General features: G+C 38.3%; 1 protein-coding gene across 2 annotated transcripts in view; it reads right to left on the reverse strand.

Annotated features, from left to right (window-relative positions):
• The window catches only part of rock1 (Rho-associated, coiled-coil containing protein kinase 1), a 90,948-nt gene extending 70,519 nt beyond the window's left edge, over positions 1-20,429 (reverse strand). For both annotated transcript variants that reach the window (XM_039657317.2, XM_039657316.2), the window contains exon 1: positions 19,576-20,429. In XM_039657317.2, coding sequence (XP_039513251.2) covers positions 19,576-19,674 — 99 coding nt within the window. In that variant the 5' untranslated portion in view covers positions 19,675-20,429. The remainder of the gene's footprint in view (positions 1-19,575) is intronic.
• Positions 20,430-21,156: the final 727 nt, after the last annotated feature.

Below are 21,156 nucleotides of genomic sequence, written 5' to 3' on the forward strand. Positions count from 1 at the left end.
TCCGCTTTAATCTCCCCAACCGGAAACTGAAGAGCATCCTTGCATCAAATGCGGAACTTATGCGTGCATATAGCCCATTGTGTGATATAAAGTCATTGCGAGATATAAAGTTACAATTGCGTGTTATAAAGTCAGAATTGCGAGATATAAAGTCAGAATTGCATGATATAAAGTCAGAATTGCGAGATATAAAGAAAGAATTGCGTGATATAAAGTCGCAATTGCGTGTTATAAAGTCAGAATTGCGAGATTTAAAGTCAGAATTGCGAGTTATAAAGTCAGAATTGCGAGATGTAAACTCACAATTGCAAGAAAAAGTCAGAAGTGTGAGATAAAAAGTCGCACTTCTGTCATTTTTTTCTCAGAATTGCGACTTTATATCACACAATTAGGACTTTATAACACACAATTGTGACTTTATATCTCACAATTGCGACTTTATTTCTCACAACTCTGACTTGTGAATTGTGAGATAAAAAGTCACAATTGACCTTTCGCCGGCCCCTCCCACAAAATGGCCATTGTCCAATCACACATCATAGCAACCGTTACTGTGTGAGCTGTTCCGTCAAACAGTAAGCGGTGCGCCCACGGCGTTAGTAAATCGGACACATGATACCCCGAGAGATTGTCTGGATAAGTTGTGTTTTTTCCCTTTCCAAAGACCAAAACACAACGCGAGCGGTGCCTAAGATGTATTAAACAGTGTGGACGCCCCAATTCCAGTTAAATGTGTCGAACATGGTTAACTCGTCTCGCGTGCAGCGTGCGTGCGACTGAGATTAGTCAAAGAAGCACGGAGAAAGCAGATCAAGAGAATCCACAAAGGACTTACTGTACATTTTCTAAAGGGTTGTTGTTAACATACCATGATATTCTCTGGGAAAATGAGCAGCAGTCAGCTAAGTTAGCAGTGCAGCACCGTAGACTACAGTTTAGAGGACGTTCGCAACGGGGAAAGCATGAAGCTTACATGACAACATCAGTTCATATATCAATATCGTAACGAATAGAAATAACCTTAAATAACGTATGGTTCTCTGCCTCTTTCCGTCTCTTATGCATAACGTTAGTTACTTTTTAAACACGAAAATCGCATTCAGCATGAGCATGACACGCAATCGGTTGCTGTGGTAATGAACAACCTGCTTGTTAAAGCGAACGTGCTACTCCTGTATCGGAGGCAAAATGAATAAATATGCAGCGCAAGTTATATATTTCGAACTCCAAACAATTAGCCACTGAACCAGTTTATAAAATCTTCAAGGCTGTGCTGGTTGCATTTGAGGTAACTTAGCATGGTCATGGGTTTTTCTGATTTTTCTTGAGACTGGTAAGCATTAGCATCAATAGTAGTCGTGTCTCATTCATTTCTTAATTTTATATTTGGAATAAATCCCTCCACCGCATACCGTAACCCCTTTTGCTTCGATCTTGCTTGATATTGGAGGTATTGCTCCAAAAAAGGTCACTGACACGCACGGGAATACCCTTTGCCGTCACGGCAATCTGTCGCGCTGCCCGTGTTTGACCATTTGTTTGACGGAGGTAGCAACAGTAACTAAGGGGGGCGGGGCTCGGCGAAAGGCTAATTATTTTTTTATTTTTTTTATTCAGTGGCAGAAACAAGCTTCCGTAGTTCTTACACTGCGGACACCGATTGGAGTTCAAAGTGCATTTTAAATAATAGGTCCCCTTTAAATGCAAACTATTAACAAATAAGCGCATTTTGTTTTGAAACCAAATCTTCCGCAAGATTCTTGTCAGTCAGCTCGCCTCACTCTAGTCACATGATAAATGAAATGAAATCTGACTCCTGCTGCGTATCTATGCTGAGACTCTCATTCGGCCATGTGGGCAAGTGATGTAAACACTGACGATCGCAGCAAGGCTAGAACACATTCAAATCCCATTGTAAAGTGGCGTTTGGGACACAGACATTGGAATGTATGAAGTTAATAATAAGTGCTGCATTTTGGGACATTCACACAGGACATGGAATGGGACAGGGACGGGCAGTTTCATACTGACAAGCACCACTCATTTTCTTCAGGAAATATAAAAAGCTAGTTAAAAAAGGAAATTATGATAAAAAGTTGAAACAATCCTTTTCTTGAGAATAGAAAGCAACTATTTTGCTTCACCTACCTGCCATTAAAATCACATCTAAACCACTTCAACAATCGGAAATACGTTCAACGCTTTAGCTGTGCTTCGCTGCACATGTGCCAGTGAGTGACATCATCACAGCTGAGACTTTGGCCATTTCCCAACATTCACCCCTATGCGATCTTGCATCTTTGTGAAACATCAACACCATCCACCAAAGTTCAACGCCAGTACTTAAAACAAGCACAGAGGACACATTCAATTACCTGGATGTGTTTTTGATAAGGACGCATCGATTGCGGACTTGATCAAATTGAACCAAAAGAAATCCAAGAAGTCATTGTGGGCAGAAGCCAGCAAGTATTTGACTATTTCTGTTCTCAATTAAAAGATTCCCGCAGAAAGCTCGCAAATGTGTGATGGCTGATGAGAGTACACATTCGTTGTTTTGTTTGGCGTAATTTTAATAAATTGATAAAGACACATCTTCACTTACAGAAAACCTGCAGTACTTGTCTTTGATGTAACTTTTAAAAACCATGAGCATAAAAATATATTAAGTCTACCAACTTAAAATGTGAGCAACAAGCTCAATCCTCACTAACATGCGTTTGTTGCGTCCTCGTGTCCTTCGTTCTTTCAAGGTAGCTTGACTGGTCTTCATGAGAACGCAAGTCCCTTCTTTGTGTTTTGGAAGTGAGAAACAGCCTTACTCATCACCCATTACCTTCTACTTAAACAAGCACTGACAAAACCACAGACGGGTGTTTCTCTAGTAATTACGTGACATAAAGCATGAGAAAGCCCGGAAGTCTTTACACAGTTAACACAACCTCAGGGCGAAGAAACAAATCTGCTAGCGAGAGGTGTAAAAGAAGTGCTTTGTTAGTATCACTGTGACAAATTTCAATTTACAAAACTGGTTTAGATTAGTTAACTTTATCAACTTTTTATATTAATAATTAAATAAAAACTCAAAGAAACAGCCATGTAAGGCTTCTTTTGTTCAGAAGTGACACGTGATATGGGACAACTGAACCACTAATCCAGATCTGTTGTGTGTATAAGGACAAACATCTAGCTGACCTCATACTCAGGAGCCTTCTTTACACACTTTTACAAGCCAGCAACACTGATTCAGACTGACATTTTGCCTTCTGGCGATCTTGTAAATAAATGAATGTCTCTGTGACTAAACTTTCTCAATGAAACATCTTACTCTCTTTACTGAATTGGCAATGGCTAATTACGCATGCCAAACAATAAAAGGTCCCGAAATACATACCCATAGCAAAATTATTTTTCCTCCTTCACTTAGGGATAAAAAAAGTTTGGCCAATTAGTCAATTTGAATTAGCGGCAATTGCTTGAATGGTGGGTTTATTATTGTTCTTAAGGAAAATCACAACAAAACAGCACAAAATATTGCCAAATAGGCGCTTTTACATTTGGCTTTGAAACCAAATCTCCCGCCATCGTCTTGTCAGTCAGCTCGTCTCCTGCTGTTCTCTAGCTGAACTCAATTATTTGTATTACTTTAAAAACACGACAACGGGGGGCGGAGCCACAATGGGCAAGTGATGTAATCGATGTGAGGCTGAACACTGCATAACACCAGTAACACAGACTAGAAAGCCGCTTTGAACTTCTGAAACGACTCCAAAAAAAACGTAATTTTGGCCTGATTTTGTTTGAAATTACGAAAGATTTTTCCGTTCTTCGATTTCACATGAACTATATTGTGTCCTCAGGGTTTCCCGCAGAAAATTTTGTTAGTTAAGGTGGGGTTTACAGTCACAAACGGTGGGCGGGGGGATTGGAAAAGCACGGCCGCGCCACTTTCTCCTCCTTTCCACAAGCACTTGCGCTAACGTGGTGTTTGTCGTTGCTATGCAACTATGAACTGCGCTCTCCATGATGATGATGAGGATGTATCAGCAAAGGATTAATTGATTTCTAGGTCTTGCATTAGCTTTACTAGGCTACTAGATATATTTATGGAGATGAGAAATAAAAAAAACGCCCTGTTCAGCTATGTTCACTGTGGCTTTTTTTTTTTTTTTTTTGACGACGACGTATAAGGCGGCAGCGTGTGTTAGGCGGCTGACTTAGTTTAAAAGTGCTGCAGGAAACCTTCCTTAAATGGGCTAACTTAAAGGGATAGTTCACCCAAAAATGAAAATTCTGTCAGTATTTACTCACCCTCATGTTTTTCCAACTCCGTAAGACCTTCGTTCATCTTCGGAACACGAATTAAGATATTTTTGATGAAATCTGAGAGCTATCCGTCCGCCAAACTAGTCCATAGGCTTCTTGAGGGATTGAAACTTGCCAGCCTCGAAAAGTTATTAAAGACATTGTGAAAATAGTCCAAGTGACTACAGTGGCTCAATCTTAAGTTTATCAAACGACGAGAACACTTTGTGCGCAAAAACAAACATAAATAACAAGTTTATTTCAACTACTCACATTTTTCTCTTTCCGCATAGTCAGTTAAACTAGTGTAATTGCATATGATCTGTTGTTGTACGTCATACGCATCACACACGACCAGCGTCAGCCAATAGTGAGCCTACGTGTGACGTAGCTCTACGCGATGAACGAAGGTCTTACGGGGTTGGAACAACATGAGGGCGAGTAAATACTGAGTCTGACTACTGACAGAATTTTCATTTTTGGGTGAACTACCCCTTTAAAGAATGAATCTCACAAAACCTTCAAGAACAAACACAATCAAAAGAATCTGACAACAGACCACAATTCATTTTCTGGTAACAAAAAAAAAGGAAGGCATGTGGAGGATTGCTCTCTCGAATCACGTAAACACGTTTTGAGCTTCCACTTACCATATATTTGATGTGCTCTATGCATTCGCCTTGATCAATATTTATAATAGTGTTGTCAAGAGTACAGACTTCGGTACCAGCCTTTCCCTTTAGCTTTTTAATCGCTGTTGGACGGATTCTTAAACACCTCTGATTGGCCATTGTGTTCACAAGCACACACTCAAATGTCTCTGATTGGCTACAATGATCAACGCTTCAAAAACATGTCGTCTTCACCGAGCTTTAACACAGATACACACTGGAGCATTTTAAAGCAGGCGTCTGTCAGCGGATGCCTAATATATCCACTGATAGACGCCTGCTTTCAAACACAAGAAGGGTGAGTGTTGGGAAATAGCCAAAGTCTCAGCTGTGATGATGTCACTCATTGGCACATGTGCAGTGAAGCACAGCTAAAGCATTCAATGTATTTCAAAATGTTGAAGTGGTTTAGATATGATTTTCATGGCAGGTAGGTGAAGCGAAATAGTTACTTTAATCTCAAGGATTGTTTTATAAACCTTTTTTTAAACTAGGTTTCTGTATTTCCTGAAGAAAATGAGTGATGCTTGTCAGTATGAAACTGCCAGTTTCTGTCCCATTCCATGTCCTGTGTGAATGTCCCATAATGCAGCACTTATTTCACCAAGCGCCACTTTCACAATGTAATTTGAATATGTACCAAGTACTGAGTTGTCAGTCATTGAAAGATTGAAATAGGGCTAATAGTGCAATATATAACTCCGTCAATGTCTTGCTCTGGAGGCAGGCAGTCTTATGCAAATGTTTCTAACATTTACCTATTTAATGGATTTTAAGCTCTAGGCTGTGTTTAGTTCAATTGAGGCATAAAATGAAGTATTGTATTGTTAGTTTGCGTGTGAACGTAGCTTTGATTTCATTCGTCACATTACACTCTGGCCAGGTCTATTATTACTCCTTCCACAATTCCTGTTACTGTAATGAAAAAAGTTTGTTTTTTTGTTTGTCCCTGTTCTGGTCCACATGATAGAGTGTCAGTACTTTCTTCTTTACACACATAGTTCATGTTTTATATATATAATAATAATTATTATGCACTGATTTTCAATTACAAAGGCAAAACCCTTACTCTTCATTTTCACTGAACTTTGCAAGGACCAAAGGATGAACCACAAGCAAACGAGATCAGATGCTTTAACTCTAAACACTGCAGACTGAACATGCGTCTCACATTGACTCTGCTCTGGAGACATGATGACAAGTCAAAATTAGTTTGAGTCTTCAAGAGCTACAAGCAATGATTTAAAAAAATGATTTTTTGTGTAAATTGTCAAAAGATTGTCAACTGCTCTAGTCACATCCAATGGTCCATTCAGTTAGAAACATACTACTTACTTCAGGAAGGGGGGAGGGGGGGGGGGGGGGATTAGCTTGCTTGTCTAGGATCAAGTCCTGCTATTCATGAATCCCCAACTTTTTTTTTTCTTTATTCAAACTGCAAATCTGTGCCTCGAACCACAAGAATATACATGGACCATAAAGCACAGCACTGTAACACGCATACACTTGGAGCCACCCTGTGGTCCAAGACAAGAGGTTTTTTGATAATCTGGGAGTTTTATTAAGAGGTGGGTTGGGTGGCCGGATGGAGGGGGCGAGCAAAGAACTTCATTTATCAATGGAAACTTCTTAAGGGCAAAAACAACACTCTCATGTTCAGAGGCCTGGGAGCTTGTCTTCAAAGATCATTACTATTCATCCTCAACCTTATAAAGAGATCATATCACTTCACTAGACTTGGGTTTAACCGCTCTATTCATATGGATTTGCTTTACAACACATCCTTTTTTGGATCTTTTCTGTTTTTGGTGACCTGGACTTTCAATGGAGGGATAAAAACCTTACGGGTTCCTTTAAAAAAAAATCTATTTTGGATTTAGAACAAGATCAGGGTGAGTAATGACAGAATCTTCATTTTTTGGGTGAAATATCCCTTTAATGTTAACCAGGAAACAAATGAAAAAGAGAAAATCACTAATAACAGTAGGTATTGTTGAGGATTTAATTGATTCACTGAAGACTATGCAGTGTTTTGTTTGTATATCTATAGTCGACATGATTGTCCATTTCTTAGTCTGTTACAATGAATGTTTCCTTAGGCCGTGTGTCCACCAAAGCGTTTTTAGCCAGCTGAAAATGCTAGACCCTCTGCTGAAGACGCCGTGCATTGGGCGCTTGAGAGCGTTTTGGCAGCGTAGCGTTTTATCCGTTGAGACGTTTCGTTGCCATGATACAGAATATCCGCAGCAGTTTGAATGTTGACAGTTGGTCGGTGTGGTATTAGTCCCGCCCCATCTCCACTGTGATTGGACGGCTGTGTAAAAAGTGACAGTGATGAGCGCTGCGTTTTATCCAAAGTTGAACATTTTTCAACTCCCAGCGACCAGTAAAAACGCCGGGTGCTCGGCACTTCAGCGTGAAAAAAAAACGCTCAGCGCCTCGGTACGCTCATGGCGTTTAAAAAACGTGGCGCTCCCATTGAAAACAATTGAAAACATACGCCAGGCGCGTGGAAAAGCGCTTTGGTGGACACAAGGCCTTAGAGAAAAGAATCATGCTTATTCTGTGATCTCCTTCTGTATTTTAGGACCAGTAAAATGGGATCTCCTGTTTGAAAGATCGGAAGATTCCTGAAGGTTACACTTCCTGCATCTGTCAATAAACTGTGTGATGTATTGAAGACATGTTTTCACTTCACAGAGGAGTTAAGACTTATCCTGATGTTAATGAATTCACTCATTTTAGTTCAACGAAGACAAAAGCTCTTTTGAGAGGGAAGGCTCGTTGAAGCTGACTCTGGTTCCATTTCTTTTTGCAATATTTTAAACTGATCAGCTGATAGAGTAGATCATTTTATGTAGACAGCTTTTTATTTGTTCATGTTTGAGTCTAAGAAAAATCACATTGGTTCAATGTGATGGTGATAATTCCAATAGACACAGTTTAATTACATCCAACAAAAATCAACATGATCACAAAAGCGACGCTGATTTTGTGCAACCGGTCCAAAAACAAGAAGTTATTACTAAGTAAAAACAATTTTAAACACAATTGAGTGGTGCAGGTATGACATCATCACTTTGTAGGCCAAACGCTGTAGCGAGTTAGCATTTTAGCATTTCCGGTTCCACCGTCCCGAAGTCAGTGGGTTTCTTGAACCGGGTTTTGGTTAAATAGCTGAAATAAGGTCTGTGTGGACATAAGCTCAAGACAATTTCACGTTTTATTCTACGACATAAAATACACCAATATTACCACACTTGTTATTTTTTGAAGCCGTTACGCGTCTTGAAAAAGGCGGTTGCTAAGAAGTGGCTAATGAGACTTCAGAGACTGTCGGGGAGATTAAACGTCATCAGCCGAACAGTTAAACTTAGTCTTCTTTAACAGCAGCATTATGATTATAATTGTGCTCTTAGAAATTATTCTAACACACACGCTCTGGGAAAATGTTTTTAGATAAAAACTGAAAGAGTTGTCGGAGGATTAGTGATGGTGATGTTGTGAGGCCGTGGTGTAGTTCGTTTATAGCCATTAGCTTTTTACCTCTGGCGACTGCATTTAGGCTTTAATATTCATATTTGTGTTCATCTGTGATAATTATTTTGATGGACAAAACGTGCAAGTATCATAAACATTTGCTGATCACAGAACTTGTTTTTGGCTATAATCCAAAAGCCTATGGGAAAATCCTATTGGGTTTTTCTCGAGGGAACCAGTGTGATGCGAACTGCCGGTTGGCATACCAAGTGACGTCATTCCCGCACCACCCTATTCAGTTTGTTTTTGCTCCGCCAAAAAAAGCTCCAAACAAGGTCATAAAGTCACTTGATGTCTCCAAGAAACATGGTGTTTCGTTCCTGATTAATGAGTCAATGACCCAATAACGAGTGAGACCAATAGAGAATACCCATAATGCACTGTGAGAGTCGCGCACTGAATGAACTCCTGTGTCTCGCCAGGAGATGGCGCCCGCAGCTGAACCAATCATCCAGCCATTTTCCAAATTGCGCTGGACAGCTAAGATCATACAGGTATAAATTCCTTTAAAAATTGATTATTAAATTGTTTAATTAAGGTTTAAACATGCTAGTTTCCATGGCAGAGTTTCAAATTATTATTAGTAGCCCTCAATCGGGTCATGGAGTCTATACGACCCCAATCGATTTTTACATAACAAAAAAAAAAGGTTTCCTTCATCTCAGTGGAATAAGATTTTGTGACTTTTCATACATTATCTATCTATACACACAAAAAAACTGGGCTTGATTTGGTTGTTCTGAAGGTATGTAAAAAAATGTTTACAGTTCTGGTCTTCGGGGAGCCATTTTCAATGAATGCGAAATGTGAAAAAAACGAAAAATATTTTCTTCATGTGTCAAAAAAAATCCGGCATAAATCTGAAATTTTTTACACAGAAATGAAGGCCTAGTACTAGAGCATAAATGCAATGTATCATAAAAAAAACATTTCATATGCTAATGCTAAAGCTAATGGTGTAGTTGAGGAATTGTGTGGTATATGGATACAAAAGTACTTTATATCTCCAAAAACAAAGCATTAATGAACAGATGAGAAGTAAACAAAAAAAATTATATATTATTTGTATGATTAAAAATGTATATTTTTGTACAATTAGTCAATCAATTGTTGGGGTCGTATAGACCCCGAAGCCCAGAAGTGTAAACAGGAAACAAAGACCATTTATAGGTTAAACATCAAAACTATGCACAAGTGCCAGCCCGAATTCCAGTGTCCAAATTCACTCACTTGTTTTCATTCACTCCTTCAAGTGGACTATAGGCTATTAGTGGAACAATGATGATTTGATTGATTGGCAACAGCCCTATGGTGTCTTAGACCCCGTTTACACGTGAACGCTCGCATGTGAAAACGTAAAAATATTTTATCGGAAGTGCCTTTCGTTTACACGGGGACAGCGTTTTTGGGGCTTAAAAACGCGAAAAAAAGTGAAACCACCCTCAAGAGTGGAAATTAGTGATCGACCGATATATCGGCCGGCCGATATATCGGGCCGATATTTGAGGTTTTTACGTGTATCGGAATCGGCCGATACACCGCTGCGCGTTCGCCGATAGTTTTTTTTTTCCCCGCCGTTATTTATAGACAGGCGGCCACGGGCAGCTCCGTGCTGCTGGAGATGCTGCAGTTCACGTGCCCCGCCCTCCTCCACTAGCAGAGTGCAACCTGCTCTTCACGAGAATGGTAACTTAAACTTTCAAAGGATCTTTTAAATGTTTGACTCCTGAAATATTGTCAAACACTTTGAAAATGGAAACACGTCGCCCTATAACTGTTATGTGCTTGCAACTAAGCAAGTTTGTGGGTCCAAATGGAAAACGCGAATGCCTCGTCTATAAAACTTAACTGCTTGCCATTGTATTAAGAAGCTGCAAATAGTTAAGGTGTAGGTTATCCGTTCAGTATGCATTAGGACTGTCTATGAATATTCTACATTCGAATATCTATCAATTTTGAAGGTGAAAATTAATATTTGAATGTGGAAAAACACGCCCGCGGTTGCAGACTAATAAACGTTACCACAGCTGCACAGCTCGCTCGGAGCGCTCACTGTCGGTTCTATACTGTGAAACTTCAATCACTGAATGAAGCCTGCTATATTTAGGACAAGAGTCGCGACTCGCAACCTTAAATTGCTTGCACAAAACTATTGTTTAGCACTCAACATTTGTTTGTTGTTCATTTAACCGACGCGCAGAGACCGTGAGGGCGAGAGAGAGAGAGAGTGCCTGAGCGAGTCCAGGGCGAGACAGAGTGAGCTCTGCGGTCTTGGCCATTAGTTGATTTACTTGCTTTTTAATACGTTGTCAAATATGAAAACTCAAATAAACCATCTAATACTAGTAGTTATGTCTCTTTTTATTAATGTGTCCTGTTATTGATGTAATGCGCGTCAACAACAAAACGCGCAACGGGATGTTCGAATATGTTTTTTAGAGGGAATATGCAAACGCCATTTGAGCAATTTTGACAGCCCTAGTATGCATACGGTAACGAACTCTGGTCATAGGATTAAGGAATGCCAACGTTATTCTGTGCTTTTTGTGGGAGATTTATTCAGTGCTCACCTGGCTGAGGTTTGGGGCGTGTGGAGTTTGTCTCCCTCGCAATCGCAGTAATATTATAGACATGCTCATTTTATTTTATGTAGGAAAATTGAAACCATGCAGTACATAGTTCGTTTCTTTTAAAATGAAGTACAGTGTGCACTGTGCACTTTATTATGCTGGTTGCTACTCTGTGCAATAGTGTAATTATTTAATTTATGCTTAAATATTCATTTTCAGCACTGAACTTTTTTTGTTCTACTTCATGTTTTTCATATTTTTTAAATTGTTTATCTACTTGTTCTTGTTCTACCTCACATGTTTTTACTATTTGTTAAATATTAATTTTTGAAGTTAGTTAAATGTTACTTTTATTAAATTGAGACCTGTAACATTTGTTAACATCATGTTATTTTTAAGATGTAAATTGAGGGAGCAAAATGTATCGGCTCCAAATATCGGCTCAAGAAAATCGGCAGCCCGTATCGGTCATCGGCTAAGGCTGATGGGAAAAAAATCGGTATCGGTATCGGCACTAAAAAATCCATATCGGTCGATCCCTAGTGGAAATCCTAAAACCGCTCCACTGTTGCGTTCCCGTGTAAAAGGTAAAAACGCAAAAGTCTGCTTGACAGTGAAGGTTGTACGCAGACGCGCAGACTTGGTGTTCCAGTGCTCCACATTGCCACCTAGCCGCCTGGAGTGCATACTACATTGAATTTCACACACTTTTGCGTCACCATTTGCAAGCGGTTTTCCCACCCAAAACGCAGAATAAAAAGTGATAATGCAACGCCACTTTTGCGTTTTCTCTTCAGAATCGTTTCCGTGTAAACATAGCCTTACTATTCTGATAGAACTTACTGATTCATTTCTGGCATTAAGACAATAATTGTATAAATAATCTTCATCTAGCCTACAGCTGTTTTGTTGTTGTTGCTCAAACTGTTATTTATATCAGGGTTTTTAAATATACAACTAAAAGAGCACTTCCTTGCAGATTTATACTGTAGTATTAGAGGCTATATGACATCTATTCTAAACTTTGACTATGTTCATCTGTCTAGAGACCTCAGCATAATCTGCTTATTGTGCAGTTTGTGCAACTCCAATGAAGTTCTAGTCGATGTCTTTTGTAGAGTAGGTACGGTAGGGCCCTAACAATGACTTAAACACATTCACGAAATCAAAATTAGGTCAGTGTGCGGTGAGAAATGTTGTCGAAATTGCAATTTCTGACACATTCCTCCAGGAATGTAAAGTCAGAGGAAAATATAACATACGCTGGAAACACTGATGCAGGTCCTTAGAGCAGAGGCCAGGGAACAGAAACTGTCATGAGCTTCCCAAGCATCGGCCAGTTGCCCTGAGGTAAATGCAGTTCTCGACGCTCTGAACGTTGCAGCTTCGCTAGACATGTCATATCTCGAACTAACCCTGGAATAGGACGCATTAGAGGCGGATGTGGGGACAGGCGAGACGATACACATGGCAAACACTGGCCAAAGGTGAAAGCTTCAGATGAATAAAACAAAAGCGACTCTACTCTTTCTGTTTGCTCATCGAGAGAGCAAACACAATACGTAAACCTATACAAATGTGTATAACTGAAAGGCATTTGAATTTATCAAACACTTGTGCCATATAATTCACAGCCAATCTAACAGGATCTTTATATAAACCCATCAATTCTAATCTACAGAGACACTGCATTACCATTTCCCAGTACGGTTCCAAGCAATACCCAATAAATATTATGTATCATATACTGCCTCATTTGAATGCAACAATTGTATAATTATGTATAATCTATTGTTGTTGGGATACTAGATATATTTTAATTTTATATGGACCCCAAGACAACTTGCAACTATTTTTTGGAATCAAATGGGGAGAGAGATTTCCAAGAGGGATTTCCAGTTATTTATGCGTGACGGTGGAGTTATTAATGTTCATCATGTGGTGTTTATTTACTGGGAGTTTGAGAAACGTAAAGGGCTCCAGAAGCCCCAGATAGCTGTAATAATAACTTCTCAGAGAAGAAAATGATTACAGATAGATCATATAAACCTACAGAGTTGCACCAGTTTAGTCTTACCTTAGTAAAGTTGGCCAGGATTTCTCAAATATGGATTTCTCAGAATGCTTTTATAGCATGAGCACAAACATCTGAATAGAAAATGTTTTTTTTTTGTTTGTTTATATATATCCTGATCACATGGTTTGCCAACTTCAGCGGTGCAATATTTGCACAAGATTAGGTGGTATTACAGTTATCCCATACTGATTTTCTTGTTTTGTAAAAATGATGGTAAGATGGTTAAATGATTTAGGTAACACTATTTAGGACCGATAGTATGCAAATTGGGAAGCAGCATGTGTGAATGAACGGTTTAGTTTCACCTGATACACAAACTCACACAAGTGATGCGTTAGTGTTTTCAGTGTCTGTCACCTCAATATATGAGGATATGAGCAGAACACATGAACTTCATCTCCAGATCGGCTTTGAGAGCCATTTCACAGGCTTTTCACCGTTTCATTTGAGAAAAACTATATCAAATACACACTGAAACTGAAAGAAGACAAACCGTCAAAATAAAAGTTCGTTTTAACTTCAAGAAATTGTGACAGAAATATATCACTACTGTATACTAAAATGTACTTCTCAAAGTAATAATAATAAGAAGAATTTTGATTTCTTAGTAACATCATACAAGGAAGATATTGTTCCATCCATGTTTTAAATTGATACAGTTCTGTTGTGTAGTATCTTATTTAACAAAAAAAGAAAAATGCAATGTTTTATTGTAAATTAACTTTCATATTTAATTGTCAAAATTAAATGGAAAACAAAATTTAGGGGGGAATAAAATGGATTTCATGGGACCCTACATTTAAAAGTAGTAATTCTGTGGAGTTTAATACCGCTTTTCCACTACACAGTACCAGCTCGACTCGGCTCGGCTCGCCTTTGTTTGGTTTTCCACTGTGTAAAAGTTGTACCTGTTCCTGCTTTCGGGTACGTTTTTTTGTACCACCTCCGCCGAGGTTCTGAGCGAGCTAAGGCAAGCTGAGTCGGTACTAAAATGTGACGTGAAAACAATGCCGACTGCTGATTGGTCAGAGAGAATCGTCACCAATCACTGCGTCATTATTACACGCGCCAGATGGAGTATCCAGAATAACCCCGCCATTTTTAAATAGTTTGGCCAGAAATACTTACTAAACTTACTACTATTATTATGGCAACGCGGAAGAATACGCCGTGGTCAAACGAGGAGGTGCAGACTTTCTTTTGTTTGGTGGCCGAAGAGACAATCCAGCGAGAGCTTGATGGGCCAACGAGGAACGAAAGGCGTTGCTATGACGACCGGGTACTATTTGGGGCGGTACTGTCTGCAACGGAAAAAGGAGCGAAAAGTGAGTCGAGTCGAGCTGGTCCTGATAATGGAAAAGCGCCATAAGATTACATTCATTCTTAAGATCTAACAAATATGTGGAAAGCATTTCCTTCCCTATGAATGGTAAATGAATATCGATATCGTATGATAGGGAAAAAAATATAGTGATAAAGACAGTTTCAAACACTGAAGTGATTTCCTTTATATATTTATTTCATTATAATAGGTATAACTCAATATTTTAACTAATTGAAAATGCTAAATAATCGACCAAACACCTTTTCATTAATTGGTGAAATAATTAATGATTAGTCGATTAATCGTTAGATTAATCGATTATAATAATTTGTTGCAGCTCCTTTAAATGGTGTGGCAGACAACTAGTTGTCTAGTGTGGTTCGGTTCATTCGGGGCAGGTTTGTCGAGAATGTGGAGTCCTGAAATGTGCAGGTGTTATGGTGTTTTCACACCGAACGCAAATGTAGTTATTTGCAAGAGTAGATGCAAATAACTACAAAGACATGAATAGACGAATCATTCGACCCAGGCGTAAATGAATTTTAGTCGAATTGGGTGACGCATTTGCTATGAACGTCTTCCACCCAAGTTGAAAAATTTGAACTTGAGCGGAAGATTCAAGCGTCTAACTAGACGCAATAGACGCATATTTGACGCTCTATTCGCATTCGGTGTGAACAAACCATTACTTCGGAAAAGTAAGCGGTTCAGTCTTAAAAAATAACAAAAAGTGCTGCACTTCCAGTCATGAGCATCTGCTCTAGCTAACTCTTGTTTTGTGAAAAATGACAGGGGATTAGTGAGACACATTGCAGATCATTTATGTATTTTCATAATCGATGACTTTGATTACGAAAATACGTCGATTTGTGTGAAATGATGTGTCAGAACGTCAGTAACAACAGCATTCTGTGTGTATGTGTATTACTACCATTTGTAGTTTGCTTTTGGGATCTGGTTTTACTTTTTTTGCACACGTCCCTGTTTCACACATTCAACGAGGACATGGTAGCAAAAAACTTGCGAAAAGCGAAGAGCTTGTCACAGCGCTTGAAAATAACCTACATCTGAGGCTATCGCTAAATATTAGCATACACTTATACTTTAGATGTAAACTTCTTGATTCTGTAATTCTGTAATCCTATTACAGTATTTTCACAGATAAAGAAATTGCTAAAGTCCCCCTGTGGTGAATCATTTTTCACTTAAAACTAATCTTTGATCACCAAAATGACATATTTAAATGTATTTTTCTTGAAAAAAAGTCTTCATGCCTTATAGCTTGAATATAACTCTACACCCTTGCCTCAGTCATTTAGTACGCGGTTCTATGAATATGAAAATGAGCCCCGCCTCCACTCACTCACACCAGCTCGTTGACGTGACTGGTTACTTACAAGGTAGTTTGTGACGTCAGAAACACCAGCGATTTCAAACCGCGTGTTTGAGACTGTCTTCGGTTCAGTTTTAAGCAGGAAATACTGAGCAATGGTGTTGACTTAAAGCATATTAAAGTCACCACACAGACACATACAAATTGGTTATCACCACGGGAACTTTAAAAAATATGAATAAAAGGAAGTAAACACTGCATTCAACAGGGCACTCTTTAACATAACATAACATTAATTCTACATAAAGCACAAAAATTAACATGAATATGACAGTGGCCGAATGCATAATATGCATTGAAATCAAGGGTTTAAACTAAGTGTGGATTGTGAGCCTCCAGAGAAGCTGAACTCTCGTCTGCATTCAATTCACACAGACCAACCGTCCGTCACACACAGTCTGCATTCATGCAGGATGCACACACTTCAGTTCAGAACATCTCACAACAGGATTCAACTAAATCTGCAAGGTTTGTGAATGATATTCAAAGACTTGTTTATTACATGTTATATTACAAGTATATAAAGTATTATAGTGTTTTCCTTATTCTAACTGATAATCTAAAATCAAAGGCTATAGGCCTAATACATTTTCATATAGCCTATATTTTAATTTCTTTGTTTAACAGTTTTATCCAATAATGTAATACTGTTAGAACTGTTAGACAGTTCAAGACAGAGAAGGGATGCGCTGTTTGCTCAGGCGTTCTCAGAGCCGTCAAAATAAAAGTCCTACTGGCTAATGAACAGAATCCCTATCGGCCTGATGCTGAGATTTGAAAAATGTCAAATATCGGCCAACATATCGGCCTTGACAATATATCGATTGACTAATATAAAAAAAAATATTCAAATAACTTTAGAGTCAAACTGCCTTGCATCGTGTAGGCAATTGAGCAACGTAACTTCAAATCACCCCTTAACTAACATCCAACCAGTGCAGAACTAATTACTTGTATTGCCAGTTTGAACACCCACCGCTATGGAAATGATTATAACGTGGCATGTCTACTCCGCAGGTAAATACAAAATATTCCCTTTTAGCCTAATAGTGAAATTGTTATGTTGTGTAACAGTAAATGTAACCAGTGTGCATTATAAGCTCTTAAAGTGACAGTAGCCTAATAAACCTGCTGCTATCTGTCATGTTCATCAAAGAGCAAAAGACAGAGAAAATCACTTTTTAGACTGAATAACTTTCGTAACTTTAATTGCGAACATAAATAGGTATAATGTTTACAATAAAGACTATCAAGTGTTATTTTCCATTTAATTACTAGTTACTGTAGTATTTCTTAACTGAATACTACTGTTAGACCCACTTGAAAACTGAAAAGCCACATTTATTTCATATTCTATTGTATTTATTTGTGCTATCATTTGCAATTTCTTTATTTTTCATTTTATTACTTGATGTTTACGTTTCGTTTTTAAATTTAGTTTCAAATAAAGCCTCCCTGTGCTGTGTGTAAACTATTAAACAAAATTACCCAAATGATCAAAATATTATGAGATAATAAAAATATCCATATGGCAGTATAAATGACAGCTTTCCCTATGGTATTGAAATGAAATATTGATATTTTTCAAGGTATTAAAAGTCAGAAATTCCAGTATCGTGACAAAACTCCCTTACAGTGCTTTGTAGCTGAATTCTTAAGTTATTAAAATGTTTCAGATTAAGTGGAAGACGTGGTTTTCATGTTAAATAGCACTACAACACGTCCACAACATGGGGTATAGGATAAAACCATTCAAAGACCTATATTCTAAAACAATAATAACCACCAAAACAAACAAATTTCTAGTATATAACTGTATAGGCTTCTTGTAGCTCCACCAACAGCAGAATGAACTGATGAAATGCATACCTGAATGCAATGCAAGTTGCTGCATAAATATAGCCTATGGTGTGGTAACAGCTCTTTCGTACAACAGCTGTTATTTTATTGGAGATTTTACTACAGATGGGCGATTTTTTTTAGATTTTTTCGATTCATTCAAATTTAATGTTTTGCCTTTTATTATTTTTACATTGAAAAATTGCAGTTTTGAATAAATGGTAGCAAACGTTACAATTAGAAATGTTGACAACGTGGCAATGATGACTAAAAAAGCAAAGTTATTAGACACGAGTTGAACTTCTAACTTGAGCGCCGCTTTTTTAAAATGGCGTTTCATGGTTGAGGCGCTTAAAGACAGCCAAACACGCCCGCCAAACATGCAAACAGTGGAAAAGCAAAGAACTATTACTGCATGTTTAATATTTCATGTTTGTATGATGGTGACAGGCTGAAAGGTACTGTTATTTTGTTTTTACAAATTTGCTGTTAATAATATTAGCCTATTACTGATGTTATACTTTTAGTCATTATGAATTTGAAAGGCCTTGACTTTTTGAATTGACCTATAAAACTCAATGTTTACTTTTTGGCTAAGAAATATTTAGTTTATAAATATTTTAATATTTAGTTATAAAATATTTATTTTATATAATTTCTGACTATATAGGATAGGTTTTAGATAGGTTTGTATAATATTTACCTTTATATTTTATGAATATTTTCTGCAAAGATATTTAACAATGTCATTTGTTTACATTTGCACTGCTACTTCAGGTGTGGCGCACTTATTGGAACATAACTTTATTTAACCAGAAGATTTATAAAGAGAATGATTGTTACTTGAATCATATTGTAGTTACATTTTAGGTTGACAAAACTAAACTATCGGTTTTAAAAACAAACACACTTGATTGTAATTGATCAACCGGAAAGAGTTATGAATGGATGCAGTCATGTATTATACACACACACACACACACACACATATATAATTTATAGCTGTCTAATTCAATACATTTCTATACTGTGAAATCCTGTGACCTGTATTTACTACAGTGGTTGTCAAAGCCTGTGAGACTCAAGAGTACACAGAAAGTGTACATTATGAAGTGTAATTGATGTCACTTAATAATTGAAGCTCTCAGTGAGAATGATCCTAATGCAAGGCAAGATTTAACACTATAACTCACACAATCTGTGTGTCTGAGTATGCAACTCACAGGAGTCAGGAGAGCTCAAATTCCTTAAGAAATAGATGCTCAGATGTAAAAAAAATCATTTTACAAATCGCACATTTCATGTTTAAGTTTATTGAAAAATCTGAGCATGGAATATGGGTGGTGAGGCCTAGTGGTTAAAGACCCTGCTGGTTACCAAAAGGTTGTTGGTTCAACCCTGAAACCTTAGGCATGAACTAATTCTTTCCCTCCTTTAACAAGAAACTGAAGCTGGTGGTTTCGGGGCCAGTGGTCCAGCAATGACTGGGTTTGTACTCCACATTGAAACGGCTAACTTTGAAATAGCAAGTATTAATACAGTAATTATCGTAATTTATGAGAAAAAGGTGAAACAAGGTAGTTACAATCAGTAAAATTCTAGAAACAAATATTCAAATTTAAATCCAACATCGCTTACCAAGCCTGAATTGTACACAAGTGATTACAGGCCGGCGCGTGCATTGCAATGTCATAAAGTATGATTCCGCTGTTTTGCATATTTAATGCCTATTATTGTACTGTACTGTATGCATGCATTTCAAGATTTATATTAGATTATGCCTACCCTAGTAACAATTACGCAAACAAACTGCTTATAAAAGCAATAACAGAGTTTCAATAAATCTGATAACTCACCAGCAGACAGTCTGTGTTGATCTCCGATTTGGGATCCTTCAGCATAGCATCGATCTTCTCGAAGCGAGCTGTCAAACTTTCTCCAGCAGACATATTCATAACTGATCCGATTCAGACGTATGAAAGAGATGTGAGTGTACTGGCTAAGGTTAGCAAATTAACTCGCCAACTTCCTCTGCCCTCACAAAGCAAGCACTAGTTTGATCAAAGCAGCGTTTTGTGTCTTACAGTCTTATTATCGCTCTCGTTGAAACGTGTACAACACGGAGAGATGACGAAAAGCCACATTTTCAAAAACAAAACAACAACAAGACAAGGTGTCGGATTAGTCCATGACAACTTGGCAAACACAAAAGCAGCAACAGATTATAGTGCGCTAAGCTAATTTAGCTTCAGGAGATATGTGGGGAACGAGCTCTTTTAAAACAGACGAACAGATCATATCCGCGCAAAAAACAAGAAGGGATAAAATAAACGTTGCAGAGTTAGCATGCGGCCACATGAAATGAAGTTTCTCCAGGCCTCTGTCCATAAATGCCTGCCAGGCCAAACGAGTCTGACAGCTGCAAAGTGAGAAGTGGCGAAAAAAAAAACTTCGCCTTACAAATTTCGATCAGTTAAAACAAGATCCTGGTTAAAACGATCCTTTACGGTTCTTCTGCAATAAACATCTCCAAGTCGGCACGCCCGGCTTCTACTTTTCCAAAAAAGTATGTAATCCGCTGTGCTGTAACCGTAAGGATAGTTCAAGCTTTAATCGATGTTATTATTCAAAAAAAAACAAAAAAAAAACTGGGTGCCCGATTTTCTCCCACTGCCTGACCAACATGTCCGCCTTCCTGTTGAAACACCCCGGAGAGTCAACTTCGAAACCTCTCCGACTGCGCATGCGCAGAACCTCGCTCTCGCGCGCGCGCGCTCTCTCTCTCTCTCTCTCTCTCTCTCTCTCTCTCTCTCTCACACACAAGCACACTCACACGAGAGTACAATGGCGGGTAGTGTGGTAGCCTAGTAGTAGTACTATCCGCTTGCAGAACGGCAGAGCCATCAGTATCAGGACAGCAACTCCAGGCCAGTCTCTACAAAGGCTACAGTTTAAAATGGAAATTTTTCAATTTGTACATGCATAAGTTATAATGAAATATTAATGTATGTTTAAACTATGACTAAGATTAAATTAAGATTACGCCTCCACTCACTCCCACCCAAGGGGGTAATCCATTGACCGGAAGTTGAAGACAGCCGGGTGCCGCCATCTTGTAGCAGAACTACACTTGAGTTAGCATTTCCATTGACTCCCATTCATTTTGGTGTTACTTTGACAGCGAATAACTTTACATCTGAGGCATTTGAAGACTCCATTTGTCCATTATTTATTTCTAAAGAAACACGACAATGTATAAAATGCTCCATTAGCTTATGTTATGGCCCCATATAAGCAGTTTTTTATAAAAGTAGGCTAACGATTGCGTCATAACCATCCGACTCTTTGTCGCACAGTAGAGAGATAACCGTATGGACAGGAGGAGAAGCTCGCGGGCAATGGGGGAAACGTGGAGGCAAAATGACAAAATAATTAAT

Source organism: Pimephales promelas, chromosome 5 (assembly GCF_988280905.1).
Source record: "Pimephales promelas chromosome 5, fPimPro1.hap1.1, whole genome shotgun sequence".
In the NCBI taxonomy this organism is placed as follows: domain Eukaryota; kingdom Metazoa; phylum Chordata; class Actinopteri; order Cypriniformes; family Leuciscidae; genus Pimephales; species Pimephales promelas.